General features: G+C 39.4%; 1 protein-coding gene across 1 annotated transcript; it reads left to right on the top strand.

The window, feature by feature from the left end:
• The first annotated feature begins 10,052 nt into the window (after positions 1–10,052).
• On the top strand, positions 10,053–11,178 carry LOC140629725 (sex-determining region Y protein). The gene has a single exon (XM_072819312.1). It carries the CDS (start codon positions 10,053–10,055, stop codon positions 10,713–10,715), a length of 663 nt encoding a protein of 220 aa, XP_072675413.1. The 3' UTR covers positions 10,716–11,178.
• Positions 11,179–18,632: the final 7,454 nt, after the last annotated feature.

Raw genomic sequence — 18,632 nt, 5'->3', positions numbered from 1 at the left:
CAGAGAGAGAGAGAGAGAGAGAGAGAGAGAGAGAGAGGCAGAGACATTGGCGGAGAGAGAAACAAGAGGCAGATACATTGGCAGAGAGAGAAACAAGCTCCCCGCAGGTAGCCGGATGCCAGAGGCTCTCCAGGATCCCAGGGTCAGGCCTTGAGCCTGAGCTGAAGGCTCAGATGCTCAACTGCTGAGTCACCCAGGCATCCCTGTAGATACAATTAAACAATCATAACTTCACAATAAGCAAGGCCTCCGGTGTCAGGTAGGTCCTCCTTAGCATATGAAAGTTCTTCTGAAAACCTCCCTTTTCCTGCCAACTCCCAGTATATAATCAGCCACCCCTCACAAAAGGGGCAGGGGGGTGGGGTGGGGGGGGGGAGCAGCTCTTCTGCCCACGGGTTATGAACTGTGCTTTAATAATACCACCATTTTGCTCCAAAGAGGTCTCAAGAATTCTTTCTTGGTCATTGGATCCAGATCTTACCCCATTGAACCTCACCCACATTTCAAAAGTGCATCCCGTGTGTGTATGTGTGTGTGTGTGTGTGCAGATATGCATCCTATGCATGTAAATATATTAAAATTGAAACGGAGTAAATTGCAGGACAGAAGATATAGTATGATCTTGTAACTATGTAGTATGTCAATGGGTACCTTTTGAAGTGGGAGAGCTAGGTTCTTGTCTCACAGAGTCAAAGAATGAATGAATGTCTCCAGACACAGGAACGAGTGAATAAAGCCGAGGAAATTTATTAAGCAAGGTAACAGAAAAAGTAGAAGTTTATTAAGCAAGGTAACAGAAAAAGGCTCTCGGGAGTGAGTGGCAACAGGGTTGCCACGGGGGGCTTGTAGGGTTGGTCTTTTATTGAAACCCAACCAGGGAACCTAAATCCTTTTAACATCTCTATTGATATCACCACTGAGTAAGGACTACTGATAACACCTCCAGTGACTTACTTCCTTTTCTCTCGCTTTTTTTCTTTTTTATCAAAAAGTTTTAAACTTTATTAAAATTTTTTTCAAGATTTTTTTAATAAAGTTATTTTTTATTGGTGTTCAATTTCCCAACATATAGAATAACACCCAGTGTTCATCCTGTCAAGTGCCACCCTCAGTGCCCGGCACCCAGTACCCCCCCCTCCCGCCCACCTCCCCTTCCACCACCCCTAGTTCCGTTTCCCAGAGTTAGGAGTCTTCCATGTTCTGTCTCACTTTCTGATATTTGCCACTTATTTTTTCTCCTTTCCCCTTTATTCCCTTTCACTATTTTTTATATTCCCCAAATGAGTGAGACCATATAATGTTTGTCCTTCTCCGATTGACTTATTTCACTCAGCATAATACCCTCCAGTTCCATCCACGTCGAAGCAAATGGTGGGTATTCGTCATTTCTAATGGCTGAGTAATATTCCATTGTATACATAAACCACATCTTCTTTATCCATTCATCTTTCGATGGACACCGAGGATCCTTCCACAGTTTGGCTATTGTGGACATTGCTGCTATAAACATCGGGGTGCAGGTGTCCCGGCGTTTCATTGCATCTGTATCTTTGGGGTAAATCCCCAACAGTGCAATTGCTGGGTCGTAGGGCAGATCTATTTTTACCTCTTTGAGGAACCTCCACAGAGTTTTCCAGAGTGGCTGCACCAGCTCACATTCCCACCAACAGTTCACATCCTCACCAACAGTGTAGGAGGGTTCCCCTTTCTCCACATCGTCTCCAACATTTGTGGTTTCCTGCCTTGTTCTTTATCCCCATTCTCACTGGTGTGAGGTGGTATCTCATTGTGGTTTTGATTTGTATGTCCCTGATGGCAAGGGGTGCGGAGCATTTTCTCCTGTGCCCTTTGGCCATGTCTATGTCTTCCTCTGTGAGATTTCTGTTCATGAGTGACTTACTTCCTTTTTAGGGTCTGGTAATTCTTTGTTGGTCACAAGTAGCTATTATAACAAGACCCCATCTCTGGCATCCTGCAACAGGATGGTCTGGTTTATTTATCTCTGGTTTCTTTTCATCTCCACATTTTTTGGGATTTTTGTGACCCTGATTCCGTGGCCCCCTACCTATCTCTCCCTATCTAGCCCTGCCTGTCGCTTACTCTCTTCCCATAATAGTTTCTCCAGGGAATGCCATTTTATAGGATTCCCTTTTCATTTTGTAAAGTCAAATTCAATTTAGAAATTTTAAATTTACATGTAATGTAATATTTGGAATGCAAAAGAATCTTTGTGGTTCTGTGTTTACTCCTCTAGGACTATGATTCTAACATTTAAACAATCCGTATCTTAAACATATTTTTATAGTGAAAGGGAATAAAGAGGAAAGGAGAGAAAATGAGTGGGAAATATCAGAGAGGGTGACAGAACATGAGAGACACCTAACTCTGGGAAAGGAACAAGGTAGTGGAAAGGGAGGTGGGTGGGGGATGGGGTGACCCGGTGACAGACACTGAGGAGGGGGGTGGGGTACTTGACGGGATGAGCACTGAGTGATATGCTATATGTTGGCAAATTGAACTCCAATAAAAAAATAATTTAAAAAAGAGCTCCCCCCCCCCAAAATAAAAACAATAAATAAAAATAGTTTTAACTGTTGACTTTTACTCAGTGTGAAAATTACTTTTCAAATAACCTGGTTATCTGACATGAAGCCCCTAAAAAGGTGTTCTAAATGGAAAGTACTACAGCATCCACTTTTATAAAAACTTACCAGTTCTGTATTAAAATGAAATCGTAAAAACGACAAAATCACTTATGAGTAAAAGAAGTTGAATGCATTCTTCTTCGCTTAATGCAAGCTTAAGAAAAAACATTACTTATTACCCCTTTTGATGAGATTATAACTGAGATGCACTTATAATTAAGATGCTTTGTCCTATGAATCATTCATTGTCCATTTATCATAATTTTAAAAACTAAAATTGGATTGACTTATTTGTAAAATCACTTGTTTTATTAATAACAGAAGACTTACATGAAATTCTTTTTTAAATTTCGTTTTACTTTTATTTATTTATTTATTTATTTATGTATTATTTTTAAATTATTTTTTACATTTAAATTCTAAGAAATCAACCATACCGTAAATTATTAAAGAAAAGAGTGGTCCATCGTTTCCCTACAGGGAAATTCCTTTTCAACCACTGAGTTTGCCTGAGGATAAATCTCCAATTTGCTCTTTGAATTCAAATGTTCTTTTTCATCAGATAATTAACAATGAACAGTATAACACACCCTCTGTAATGCTCTTATCCACAGCACCACCTTAGTGAATGCCTAATTAATCAAAAAGCCTTCTGCTATTTCCATTACTGTTTCTTTGTGAGGCAAGAAGTCAGTATGCTTACAGTCACAGTGATGTGGGAAGGAAAGGTAGATAAATATATATGGCTTTAGCATGCCATCATTGCAAAAGTCCATTTTTGTTTTTTTATTTTTTTGAATATTTTGTATGGAGTTCGATTTGCCAACATATAGCATAACACCCAGTGCTCATCCCGTTAAGTGCCCCCGTCAGTGCCCCTCACCCAGTCACCCCTTCCCCCCGCCCACCCACCTCCCCTTCCACTACCCCTTGTTCGTTTCCCAGAAAAATTAAGTATCTTTATAACCTGCAACCCACTAACGAATACTTGAGGACGCAGAGCATAACATTCCTCCAAGAAACTGCCAACTGTCTTAATGTTTCACTAGAGGGAAAAGCAAGGTTAGTTTGACAATAGCAAGGCCTCCTGTATCTGATGAGTCTTCTTTAGCATGTGAAAATCCTTTTGGAACTTGTCTTATGTTCACTTCCCCCAACCCCAACCCCAACCTCAAAGTATATAATCAGCTGCCCCTCACAATCCCCAGGCAGCAGCAGCTCTCTCTGCCCATGGGACCTGTCCCCCATACTTTAATAAAATCACTTTTCATCAAAGACACCTCAAGAGTCCTTTCTTGGCCACCGGCTCCAAAACTGCATCAACTACATTTCAAACCTACATCAACATCATCTGAACTGCCGAAAGCCAGCATAGCTTTGTGCAAAGGAGCCGAAACCTGAAATTCGATAGTGCCTTGCACAAAGGCACTGCGAGGATGGTTTGAGAAACAAACACTGGGACGTGGTTTCCTCAGGTGTTAGCAACTGCACAAAAAGCATTGCAGCAAAGCTTGTGTGTCAAGTGCAGTGGATTGAAACTAAAGAATTGGTTTTCCAACTGGAGAATTGCATTTTATACAAGCCACAATCTTACAAAGTTACATTTTTGCTTGGAAGCATGTTGATGACTTTATACAACACCTAATTGACATAACACTGGTGGGGACCTGGGGGGGGGGGGTTGTGGAGTGGGGAGTCAGGGAGTCCTTGTCCTTTAAAAGGCTTCTCTACAACTTGGGGATAAAAGCAGTGAAAAACACTGCCTTTGAGGACCGGCCGGTGGCCCAGCGGTTGAGCCTGTGCCTTTGGCTCAGGGAGTGATCTTGGGGTCCTGGGAGGAGTCTGCTTCTCCCTCTCTGCCTATGTCTCTGACTCTCTGTGTCTCTCATGAATAAATAAATAAAATCTTCAAACAAACAAACAAACAAACAAACAAACAAACAAACAAAAAAACCCCACTGCCTTTGATAATCATTGGGGTTGCCTCAGAGCTTATGATTTTCTCTTTGAGGATTTCTCGTCTGACAAGTTGGTGAGGATGTTGAAAATAAATGCCAATGTTCAAAGGATTAAGTAAATCCTAATGAAGAGGGAGAGTTAGGTCCTTGTCTCACAGAGTTGAAGAAGAATGAATTTCTCTGACAAAAGAGAGTGAGTGAGTAAAGCCATAGAAGTTTACTAAGCAAGGCTACAGAGAGAGGTCTCAGGAGTGATAAGGGTCCCAACAGGGTTGCTCACGTGGGTCTCCACTGACAATCTTTTGTTTAGAACCGGGCAGGGAGCTTGTGGCCTTATCTTATTCTTGTGACCTCTTAGTTTGAGTAGGGACTTGTGATAACGGTCTTTAATGATTTACTCCTTTTAGGATCTGGTTATTGTTTGTTGATCACAGATGATTGTCATTAAAAAGACGCCACTACCACCACCCCTAGGGCGGGGTTGTTTGGGTTGTTCCCTCATCTCTGCTTTTCTTACACCTCAGCATTTTGGGGATTTCTATGAGCCTGATGATCCCACAGCCCCCTATCTGTCCCAACCGAGTCCTATCCATCCCTTACTCAGTAAGGTCCCTCTACCTGGGGGGCGGGAGGAAGGATCTTATGTTTATGATCTGAGTTTCATGTGGCTTGTCCACTTCCAGACTCCACCAAGAAACAAATATAATGCTTCTGTTTTGAATCGGTTGATGTGATGAAATAAAAGAATACAAGAATACAAGATGAGGCAGTGGATAATTCCCAAATGTTTAACAATATTTGGATCTTTTCTGAATCTTTGCTAGAGCATTCCAACTGTGGAATGAGAATAAAGGCATCCCCAAAGTTAATAGATTGCACGATCTTTTGTTTGTTTGTTTGTTTTAATGGTCTGTGATCTTTGTTTGTTTCAATGAAAAGGAGTTTATTTTGCACCAATGAGTGAAAGCAACCTTACACAGTCCAAAGAATTTTAGTAGACGCTAAGAGAGTTTATGGTAGGCCTAATATGTTAGTGCAACACCAAGGCTAAACATTTTCAATCTTACTGCCTATAGTATTTTGACAAAACCAATCCCTAAATTCTGGAAGTGGAATGTCCAGCTTTGGCTTTTGAACTGAATCAGTGCTTAACAGTTTGAAACACCTAATCATGACCAAATCCAGTTACAAACTGGAGTTAGCTAATTAGCTTTGTCTAAAGGAGTTTTCTCCTATCTCTGTGAGAGGCAAGTGGTTACAGTTGAAAGCCAGGTGCGTAGGTTAAACTCCTACCTATAAGGGGACTTCAAAAGGCATTGTCTTTGCTGATGTTTACATTTCAAAGAGCAGGCTCCAAGGCCATTAGGAGAGACCTTTCTGGGATCCTCGGAGCTGCCAAGGGGCTTGCTTATATAGCTCTTAAAAAGATTTACGTACATCTCAACAGAAGAGCAGAGAAAGAATTTACAAGTTCTCTAAAGGGAATGCTCCAAGGAATGGGAGGGGCGAGAGTGGCTTTCCTTTTTGGCAATAAAGAAAACAGCAAATTTATTTTATTTTTCCACATTCTCACAAAAAGTTGCTGGACAAATGTGAAGAACACCTTATTTAAACACCAGGCAAGAACCACTCCTTTTGTTTTCACCATACATTCTTGTTGTTTTGTTAACCTTTCTTATTTAATATACTAATTTTGTTGTGGTCTCAACCAAAACAACAGCAGAATTTTCGGGTCATTTGAATCAGCATAGAGATTTCAAAAAAACATTAAACCAAATAAAACCCCATGTTAACCCAGAAATGCCAAGGGAGAAGAGTAATGAGGGGACATTTGCTCCAGCAGAAAACAAAGCAGAGATTAGTAACTATTTTAATTATCATTACACCTCTTCATTGTATGATTAAACGTTAAAAGAGCAATAATTCCAAGTTTTGCTGAGCCTTTTCATGAGCGTGTATGGAAATCTCACGCGTTGCTGGTAGAAATATGAAATGACACAAAAGCTCTGGAAAAATCTTAGGAAAAACTTCTCACCAAGTTACCCATACAACTACCCCATGACACAGAAATTTCACCCCTGGGTGTTGCCCAAGTGAACTGAAAACTTAGGTTCACTCAGACATTTTAACTTAACTGTTCAGCTTTATTAATAAAACCCTCAAACTGAAAACAGTCCATCAAAAAGTTCACATAAACTGTGGTAGATTCATATGAACTTTAAGCTGAGTGAAAGAAGATACATCACAGTAAGTATTGCATGGTTCTCTTTGCGTGAAGCTCAAGCTCAGGCAAAACTAATCTCTCAATGATAGAAATTATGTCATTGATGGAGGAAACCAAGTACACAGGAACACAAGGAAGTTTTAGGGTTGATGGGATGGGGATGATGGAAATACTCTATAAGCTAATGGCAGTGGTAGTTACTCACTTAGAAGCATTTGTTCAAACTTGTCAACCTGGTATGATGAAGTGACATTTTATATTCATGGGAAGAATTATCATTAAAAGTAATAGTTAATAAATGTATATCTATTTAAATAACTCAAGGATGGATATTTGCATTACTCTTCCACTAAAAGATTTTCTAGATGGAGCATTATTTTCATGTTAATAATAACTAGTACTTAATCCTTTACTAATGTCAACCTCTGTTCTCAGTACTTTATGAACATTTTCTCGTTGTATCCTTACATAGCTTACTTAATTTTCTCTCTACAACATCCCAGTGAGGTAGGCTTTGTTGTTGTTACATTATTATTGTTATCATCATCATCTTCACCATCATTGTCACGTGAACGTCAAGAACTCTGAGGGCCACACAGATAAAGTAAATTGTTCAAGGTTAGGACTGGCAGAGAAGGGGTCAAATCCAGATTTTTATCTAGAGGCCACGCTCTTGTTTGGTCTAAATATTTAAGGATTGGCATTTTAAAATATAGCAGATAGCCATTAGAAAATACCAGATATCGGGATCCCTGGGTGGCGCAGCGGTTTAGCGCCTGCCTTTGGCCCAGGGCGCGATCCTGGAGACCCGGGATCGAATCCCACGTCAGGCTCCCAGTGCATGGAGCCTGTTTCTCCCTCTGCCTGTGTCTCTGCCTCTCCTTCTGCCTGTGTCTCTGCCTCTCTCTCTGTGTGTGACTATCATAAATAAATAAAAATTAAAAAAAAAAAAAAAAAAAAGAAACTACCAGATATCAATGTCTACTTGAAAACAAACAAACAAAACGAAACAACCTTGCTACAAAACACAGATAAGCAGCAATTCCTCTCTGGGATATATGGTTCTCAGAAATGCATGCAAATGTTCTCCCACATACACGTATGCGAATGTACAAAGAACCGTACTATCTGTAATGAGTAAAATCAGAAAAAGTCTATTCACGTGTCCATCAAAAGTAGAATGAAATACATACAGAAATTTCTAAAACAAACTGAATGCCAGTGAAATTATACTTCATAAAACAATCTAGACATGGTTTTGCATTTCCATTTAGTTGAAGCTCAAGAAAAGGAAAATTAACCCATGGTACTGAAGGTTGGAGCGGAGTTATTTCTGGGCAACATGTGGAAAGAGAGGTTTTAAATATAAAACACAAATATATATGAATATATGTATATATGATATATGTTTACACATATATGTGCATATACAAATACATATATTTTATATACACATATATACCCACACATATTCGTATATGTACATATGTGTATGTATAATGTATATAAACAGTTTTAAAAAATACAAAGTAGTTCAGGAAGTTGTTTAAAAGATATTGCAATATGTATTTCTCACTTATTGGCATAAAGCTCGGAGTAAGCAATATTGTTCCCACAACAAGTTAATTTGCCTGGTTAACTCTTCCACCCCGCCCTCCCCCCTCCCCCCCCCCCCCCAACCTTGGACGTTTCTTTCAAAAACATGGCATTGAGCTCTAAAATGTACTATTTAAAAAAAATAAAATAAAATAAAAAATAAAATGTACTATCTTAGTGTTTGAGCTTTAGTATTTGAAAAACTTTGGAATATGTGTATTGGAAAGTTGGTTTTGATAGACGGTATATACTTTGACCATCAATTTATCTTTATTTTAAAAAGTGATGATTTTCTTTGCAAACTCTGTTTTCTACCTTAGCCTGTATGATAAACTTGGTAATGCCTTTGATTTAAGTTTTCATTGACATCTACATTAGATTAGCCAGGCTTGGCTCTCCCACCTCCTATCCCACTGCCCCATAATCTGAATAGTTCATATTCTCAATATTTTTTTCCTCTACCTTTGTGCGTGTGTAAGTCAGTCAGCAATGGAAGCAATTACATTGTTAGAAGATAATTTTCAGTAAAAGAGGCAAAAGTCCGGGTGTCCTACAGATATAAAAATGAACACGAGTTAAATAAAGATTTTCTCGGGACTCCTGGGTGGCTCAGCGGTTGAGGTCATACAATGCTGCCTAGGTGCTCTACATTAGCCAAATAGTCCCCCTGACTGTGTCTCTTGGAGACCTTGTGTTTTTTAATAGGCTTTGTCCTGTGCAATGTATAGTAGTTACTCTGATACTGCAAATGTACTTTTAAGATTTGCAAAGAGAAACTTTCCCCCACACTATTACAGAGACATATTCTAAGATAATTTCCACGTCTGCCTTCAGAATTTATTTTGAGGAGGTATTCACTTCTTGCACATGGTATACCATGACTTTTAATTGGCTCTAATTTAGAAATTTAATTTAGATTTGTAACATCTTGTTTGTGTTGTTTGTTTAGTTTCCTTTTTTAAAAGATTTTATTCCTTTTTTAGAAGAAAAGTTTGTATATCAAAATTTGGTTGTTCTGCAGACTGGCCATTAATTATTACCTGTCAATACATATTAGCATTGTGTTAATCATCAGCACAGAAACAAAATAGAATTACTAGTTATTTGGCAGTGGAAAACTGGCATGGAATCTTCAGTCCCAGATTAAGCAGAAGAAACACCATGATGACTAACATATCAGTATCCTGTGGTGTTTTTTTGGCTAATGGAATTAGGTTATGTTTAGAGTTTGTGAAGTGTAACTTTCACATATGATAAACAATTCACAATCTTTAGTGCCCATGATTTCTGTGATTTAAAGGGATAAAAATGTTGATTAATAACAACAGTCTGTTTCAATTCTTAAAGAGATGCATGGAGACTTCTGTGCGGCCGGCCCGGTTAGATGTTGACCTTATTTGGGAGTTTTGCTTGAGAATCGGTAGGTTGGGCTTCGGGTGATGGTCAGCGGAGCGGGTTTGAGGCAAGGTGCTGGGCGGAGAAATGAGTATTTTAGAAGCAAAAATCACAGCACCAGAGTCTAGATAATTTTCTGAACGCTTACACTTTCCAACTTCCCTCCGTACGCATCGCCCCCCGTCCCCCCCCCCCCCCTTTTTTCTGTAAGCGCTGTAATTTTACGCTTCTGCTATGTTCAGGGCATTGAACTGCGATGATCACGGTGCAGCGGTACAACAAAATGCCTTCGGCTTTCCGAGAAAGTCTTCCGACCGTTGGACGGACAATTCAACCTCGAATTATCGGTGTGAAAGCGGAGGAAACGGTAGAGACAGCGGCCGCAATCGCGTCAGACGACCCATGAACGCATTCTTGGTGTGGTCTCGCGATCAAAGGCGCAAGATGGCTCTAGAGAATCCCCAAATGCAAAACTCAGAGATCAGCAAGCAGCTGGGGTACCAGTGGAAAATGCTTACAGAAGCCGAAAAATGGCCATTCTTCGAGGAGGCGCAGAGACTACAGGCCATGCACCGAGAGAAATACCCGGACTATAAATACCGACCTCGTCGGAAGGCCACGGCACAGAAAAGTCACAAATTGCTACCTGCAGCCTCCTCCTCCATGCTATGCAAGCAGGTGCACGTAGATGAGAGGTTCTACCCCTTCACCTACACGGACAGCTGTAGTAGGGCTGCACACACACGAATGGAGGACCAGTTAAGCTGCTCACAACCCATGAGCACAGCCAGGTCGCTGCTGCAACAGGAGTACCACAGCAGCTCCGCAAGCCTCCGTGACAGTCCGGAAACCTTGGCCGCACAGATGTCCGCTGACGCTTCTTTTTACTCTAAGTAACAGCTGGGACTTTCTGACGCTTATTTTCCTTAGTGATTTCTTTACTCTGGCTAACGAAACGTCCTATTCATACTGATTTTGCTATTATTTCATTCAAAATGAGGCGTTGGAAACTTGCTTAACATATAAAGAATTACAAAGTATGCAATTGACTCAGGCTGGGTTTATGGCTGCTTAACTTGAGGAGAGAGCACGTTGATACTTTCTGAAACTCCTGGACTTCCAAGACCACTTGTTTTTCTTTTAACCAAACAACTGTTATATCTAATTATAGTTGCTCCATAGACGGAGCTTTAAATAAGTGAAATAGGTGCAAGAATATACTAATAATCTGATAATCGTCCTCATAGGTACCACAATTTTCACTCTTTATTTTTAAAATACTTTCTTTATTCATGAGAGACACCCAGAAAGAGGCAGAGACGTAGGCAGCGGGACAAGCAGGCTCCCTGCGGGGGGGAGACCGGTGGGGGACTCGCTGTCAGGACCCCCTCCCCCCCACCCCCCCATGGGGCCCTGAGCCAAAGTCCCACGCTCTACCCCTGAGGCCCCCGGGTGGACCTTCACTCTTTATTTTAAATAAATATTATTTATTATTATATTATTATATTATATTACATTATTTAAATAAATATTATAAATAAATATTTTTATCACAAAAATAAAGTAGTGGGAAATACGGATAAAACTGTGCTATAGATAAAAATGTACTTCCATGGAAAGCATTCTTTGAAGCTTTCGTTTGAAGGAATCCCTTTGCAAAGGACAGGTTCATTGGTCTCTCAGCTACTTTGCCTGTCTTTGTAATCCCCAGATAATTAAGGACTACATATGTAAATTATATCTTCTTTGGTACTGTATATTATCTCTCCTTCCTGCTGTGGAAATCCGGTTTTGTCCATATCTGCAGTTTAATTCCTCTCCTCTACAGGTATTTGCGCACTTTCCCTTCCACTTTAAACCCATCCAGTAACATCCATCCAGTGCAAGAAAATCTTTCTTTTTTTTTTTCTTTTAAGATTGTATTTATTTATCCATGAGAGAGACACACACAGAGAGAGGCGGAGACATCCGCACAGGGAGAAGCAGGCTCCATGCAGGAAGCCACCCGGGAGACTCTGGGATCACAGCCCTGTGCCAAAGGCAGACACTCAACCGCTGAGCCACCCAGGAGTCCCGAGAAAATCTTTATTTAACTCGTGTTCATTTTTATATCTGTAGGACACCCGGACTTTTGCCTCTTTTACTGAAAATTATCTTCTAACAATGTAATTGCTTCCATTGCTGACTGACTTACACACGCACAAAGGTAGAGGAAAAAAATATTGAGAATATGAACTATTCAGATTATGGGGCAGTGGGATAGGAGGTGGGAGAGCCAAGCCTGGCTAATCTAATGTAGATGTCAATGAAAACTTAAATCAAAGGCATTACCAAGTTTATCATACAGGCTAAGGTAGAAAACAGAGTTTGCAAAGAAAATCATCACTTTTTAAAATAAAGATAAATTGATGGTCAAAGTATATACCGTCTATCAAAACCAACTTTCCAATACACATATTCCAAAGTTTTTCAAATACTAAAGCTCAAACACTAAGATAGTACATTTTATTTTTTATTTTATTTTATTTTTTTTAAATAGTACATTTTAGAGCTCAATGCCATGTTTTTGAAAGAAACGTCCAAGGTTGGGGGGGGGGGGGAGGGGGGAGGGCGGGGTGGAAGAGTTAACCAGGCAAATTAACTTGTTGTGGGAACAATATTGCTTACTCCGAGCTTTATGCCAATAAGTGAGAAATACATATTGCAATATCTTTTAAGCAACTTCCTGAACTACTTTGTATTTTTTAAAACTGTTTATATACATTATACATACACATATGTACATATACGAATATGTGTGGGTATATATGTGTATATAAAATATATGTATTTGTATATGCACATATATGTGTAAACATATATCATATATATATATATTCATATATATTTGTGTTTTATATTTAAAACCTCTCTTTCCACATGTTGCCCAGAAATAACTCCGCTCCAACCTTCAGTACCATGGGTTAATTTTCCTTTTCTTGAGCTTCAACTAAATGGAAATGCAAAACCATGTCTAGATTGTTTTATGAAGTATAATTTCACTGGCATTCAGTTTGTTTTAGAAATTTCTGTATGTATTTCATTCTACTTTTGATGGACACGTGAATAGACTTTTTCTGATTTTACTCATTACAGATAGTACGGTTCTTTGTACATTCGCATACGTGTATGTGGGAGAACATTTGCATGCATTTCTGAGAACCATATATCCCAGAGAGGAATTGCTGCTTATCTGTGTTTTGTAGCAAGGTTGTTTCGTTTTGTTTGTTTGTTTTCAAGTAGACATTGATATCTGGTAGTTTCTTTTTTTTTTTTTTTTTAATTTTTATTTATTTATGATAGTCACACACAGAGAGAGAGGCAGAGACACAGGCAGAAGGAGAGGCAGAGACACAGGCAGAGGGAGAAACAGGCTCCATGCACTGGGAGCCTGACGTGGGATTCGATCCCGGGTCTCCAGGATCGCGCCCTGGGCCAAAGGCAGGCGCTAAACCGCTGCGCCACCCAGGGATCCCGATATCTGGTATTTTCTAATGGCTATCTGCTATATTTTAAAATGCCAATCCTTAAATATTTAGACCAAACAAGAGCGTGGCCTCTAGATAAAAATCTGGATTTGACCCCTTCTCTGCCAGTCCTAACCTTGAACAATTTACTTTATCTGTGTGGCCCTCAGAGTTCTTGACGTTCACGTGACAATGATGGTGAAGATGATGATGATAACAATAATAATGTAACAACAACAAAGCCTACCTCACTGGGATGTTGTAGAGAGAAAATTAAGTAAGCTATGTAAGGCTACAACGAGAAAATGTTCATAAAGTACTGAGAACAGAGGTTGACATTAATAAAGGATTAAGTACTAGTTATTATTAACATGAAAATAATGCTCCATCTAGAAAATCTTTTAGTGGAAGAGTAATGCAAATATCCATCCTTGAGTTATTTAAATAGATATACATTTATTAACTATTACTTTTAATGATAATTCTTCCCATGAATATAAAATGTCACTTCATCATACCAGGTTGACAAGTTTGAACAAATGCTTCTAAGTGAGTAACTACCACTGCCATTAGCTTATAGAGTATTTCCATCATCCCCATCCCATCAACCCTAAAACTTCCTTGTGTTCCTGTGTACTTGGTTTCCTCCATCAATGACATAATTTCTATCATTGAGAGATTAGTTTTGCCTGAGCTTGAGCTTCACGCAAAGAGAACCATGCAATACTTACTGTGATGTATCTTCTTTCACTCAGCTTAAAGTTCATATGAATCTACCACAGTTTATGTGAACTTTTTGATGGACTGTTTTCAGTTTGAGGGTTTTATTAATAAAGCTGAACAGTTAAGTTAAAATGTCTGAGTGAACCTAAGTTTTCAGTTCACTTGGGCAACACCCAGGGGTGAAATTTCTGTGTCATGGGGTAGTTGTATGGGTAACTTGGTGAGAAGTTTTTCCTAAGATTTTTCCAGAGCTTTTGTGTCATTTCATATTTCTACCAGCAACGCGTGAGATTTCCATACACGCTCATGAAAAGGCTCAGCAAAACTTGGAATTATTGCTCTTTTAACGTTTAATCATACAATGAAGAGGTGTAATGATAATTAAAATAGTTACTAATCTCTGCTTTGTTTTCTGCTGGAGCAAATGTCCCCTCATTACTCTTCTCCCTTGGCATTTCTGGGTTAACATGGGGTTTTATTTGGTTTAATGTTTTTTTGAAATCTCTATGCTGATTCAAATGACCCGAAAATTCTGCTGTTGTTTTGGTTGAGACCACAACAAAATTAGTATATTAAATAAGAAAGGTTAACAAAACAACAAGAATGTATGGTGAAAACAAAAGGAGTGGTTCTTGCCTGGTGTTTAAATAAGGTGTTCTTCACATTTGTCCAGCAACTTTTTGTGAGAATGTGGAAAAATAAAATAAATTTGCTGTTTTCTTTATTGCCAAAAAGGAAAGCCACTCTCGCCCCTCCCATTCCTTGGAGCATTCCCTTTAGAGAACTTGTAAATTCTTTCTCTGCTCTTCTGTTGAGATGTACGTAAATCTTTTTAAGAGCTATATAAGCAAGCCCCTTGGCAGCTCCGAGGATCCCAGAAAGGTCTCTCCTAATGGCCTTGGAGCCTGCTCTTTGAAATGTAAACATCAGCAAAGACAATGCCTTTTGAAGTCCCCTTATAGGTAGGAGTTTAACCTACGCACCTGGCTTTCAACTGTAACCACTTGCCTCTCACAGAGATAGGAGAAAACTCCTTTAGACAAAGCTAATTAGCTAACTCCAGTTTGTAACTGGATTTGGTCATGATTAGGTGTTTCAAACTGTTAAGCACTGATTCAGTTCAAAAGCCAAAGCTGGACATTCCACTTCCAGAATTTAGGGATTGGTTTTGTCAAAATACTATAGGCAGTAAGATTGAAAATGTTTAGCCTTGGTGTTGCACTAACATATTAGGCCTACCATAAACTCTCTTAGCGTCTACTAAAATTCTTTGGACTGTGTAAGGTTGCTTTCACTCATTGGTGCAAAATAAACTCCTTTTCATTGAAACAAACAAAGATCACAGACCATTAAAACAAACAAACAAACAAAAGATCGTGCAATCTATTAACTTTGGGGATGCCTTTATTCTCATTCCACAGTTGGAATGCTCTAGCAAAGATTCAGAAAAGATCCAAATATTGTTAAACATTTGGGAATTATCCACTGCCTCATCTTGTATTCTTGTATTCTTTTATTTCATCACATCAACCGATTCAAAACAGAAGCATTATATTTGTTTCTTGGTGGAGTCTGGAAGTGGACAAGCCACATGAAACTCAGATCATAAACATAAGATCCTTCCTCCCGCCCCCCAGGTAGAGGGACCTTACTGAGTAAGGGATGGATAGGACTCGGTTGGGACAGATAGGGGGCTGTGGGATCATCAGGCTCATAGAAATCCCCAAAATGCTGAGGTGTAAGAAAAGCAGAGATGAGGGAACAACCCAAACAACCCCGCCCTAGGGGTGGTGGTAGTGGCGTCTTTTTAATGACAATCATCTGTGATCAACAAACAATAACCAGATCCTAAAAGGAGTAAATCATTAAAGACCGTTATCACAAGTCCCTACTCAAACTAAGAGGTCACAAGAATAAGATAAGGCCACAAGCTCCCTGCCCGGTTCTAAACAAAAGATTGTCAGTGGAGACCCACGTGAGCAACCCTGTTGGGACCCTTATCACTCCTGAGACCTCTCTCTGTAGCCTTGCTTAGTAAACTTCTATGGCTTTACTCACTCACTCTCTTTTGTCAGAGAAATTCATTCTTCTTCAACTCTGTGAGACAAGGACCTAACTCTCCCTCTTCATTAGGATTTACTTAATCCTTTGAACATTGGCATTTATTTTCAACATCCTCACCAACTTGTCAGACGAGAAATCCTCAAAGAGAAAATCATAAGCTCTGAGGCAACCCCAATGATTATCAAAGGCAGTGGGGTTTTTTTGTTTGTTTGTTTGTTTGTTTGTTTGTTTGTTTGTTTGAAGATTTTATTTATTTATTCATGAGAGACACAGAGAGTCAGAGACATAGGCAGAGAGGGAGAAGCAGACTCCTCCCAGGACCCCAAGATCACTCCCTGAGCCAAAGGCACAGGCTCAACCGCTGGGCCACCGGCCGGTCCTCAAAGGCAGTGTTTTTCACTGCTTTTATCCCCAAGTTGTAGAGAAGCCTTTTAAAGGACAAGGACTCCCTGACTCCCCACTCCACAACCCCCCCCCCCCAGGTCCCCACCAGTGTTATGTCAATTAGGTGTTGTATAAAGTCATCAACATGCTTCCAAGCAAAAATGTAACTTTGTAAGATTGTGGCTTGTATAAAATGCAATTCTCCAGTTGGAAAACCAATTCTTTAGTTTCAATCCACTGCACTTGACACACAAGCTTTGCTGCAATGCTTTTTGTGCAGTTGCTAACACCTGAGGAAACCACGTCCCAGTGTTTGTTTCTCAAACCATCCTCGCAGTGCCTTTGTGCAAGGCACTATCGAATTTCAGGTTTCGGCTCCTTTGCACAAAGCTATGCTGGCTTTCGGCAGTTCAGATGATGTTGATGTAGGTTTGAAATGTAGTTGATGCAGTTTTGGAGCCGGTGGCCAAGAAAGGACTCTTGAGGTGTCTTTGATGAAAAGTGATTTTATTAAAGTATGGGGGACAGGTCCCATGGGCAGAGAGAGCTGCTGCTGCCTGGGGATTGTGAGGGGCAGCTGATTATATACTTTGAGGTTGGGGTTGGGGTTGGGGGAAGTGAACATAAGACAAGTTCCAAAAGGATTTTCACATGCTAAAGAAGACTCATCAGATACAGGAGGCCTTGCTATTGTCAAACTAACCTTGCTTTTCCCTCTAGTGAAACATTAAGACAGTTGGCAGTTTCTTGGAGGAATGTTATGCTCTGCGTCCTCAAGTATTCGTTAGTGGGTTGCAGGTTATAAAGATACTTAATTTTTCTGGGAAACGAACAAGGGGTAGTGGAAGGGGAGGTGGGTGGGCGGGGGGAAGGGGTGACTGGGTGAGGGGCACTGACGGGGGCACTTAACGGGATGAGCACTGGGTGTTATGCTATATGTTGGCAAATCGAACTCCATACAAAATATTCAAAAAAATAAAAAAACAAAAATGGACTTTTGCAATGATGGCATGCTAAAGCCATATATATTTATCTACCTTTCCTTCCCACATCACTGTGACTGTAAGCATACTGACTTCTTGCCTCACAAAGAAACAGTAATGGAAATAGCAGAAGGCTTTTTGATTAATTAGGCATTCACTAAGGTGGTGCTGTGGATAAGAGCATTACAGAGGGTGTGTTATACTGTTCATTGTTAATTATCTGATGAAAAAGAACATTTGAATTCAAAGAGCAAATTGGAGATTTATCCTCAGGCAAACTCAGTGGTTGAAAAGGAATTTCCCTGTAGGGAAACGATGGACCACTCTTTTCTTTAATAATTTACGGTATGGTTGATTTCTTAGAATTTAAATGTAAAAAATAATTTAAAAATAATACATAAATAAATAAATAAATAAATAAAAGTAAAACGAAATTTAAAAAAGAATTTCATGTAAGTCTTCTGTTATTAATAAAACAAGTGATTTTACAAATAAGTCAATCCAATTTTAGTTTTTAAAATTATGATAAATGGACAATGAATGATTCATAGGACAAAGCATCTTAATTATAAGTGCATCTCAGTTATAATCTCATCAAAAGGGGTAATAAGTAATGTTTTTTCTTAAGCTTGCATTAAGCGAAGAAGAATGCATTCAACTTCTTTTACTCATAAGTGATTTTGTCGTTTTTACGATTTCATTTTAATACAGAACTGGTAAGTTTTTATAAAAGTGGATGCTGTAGTACTTTCCATTTAGAACACCTTTTTAGGGGCTTCATGTCAGATAACCAGGTTATTTGAAAAGTAATTTTCACACTGAGTAAAAGTCAACAGTTAAAACTATTTTTATTTATTGTTTTTATTTTGGGGGGGGGGAGCTCTTTTTTAAATTATTTTTTTATTGGAGTTCAATTTGCCAACATATAGCATATCACTCAGTGCTCATCCCGTCAAGTACCCCACCCCCCTCCTCAGTGTCTGTCACCGGGTCACCCCATCCCCCACCCACCTCCCTTTCCACTACCTTGTTCCTTTCCCAGAGTTAGGTGTCTCTCATGTTCTGTCACCCTCTCTGATATTTCCCACTCATTTTCTCTCCTTTCCTCTTTATTCCCTTTCACTATAAAAATATGTTTAAGATACGGATTGTTT

Source organism: Canis lupus (genome assembly GCF_048164855.1).
Source record: "Canis lupus baileyi chromosome Y unlocalized genomic scaffold, mCanLup2.hap1 SUPER_Y_unloc_8, whole genome shotgun sequence".
In the NCBI taxonomy this organism is placed as follows: domain Eukaryota; kingdom Metazoa; phylum Chordata; class Mammalia; order Carnivora; family Canidae; genus Canis; species Canis lupus.
The sequence above is the reverse complement of the archived record's forward strand: the minus strand, read 5'-3'. Positions and strand labels throughout refer to the sequence as shown.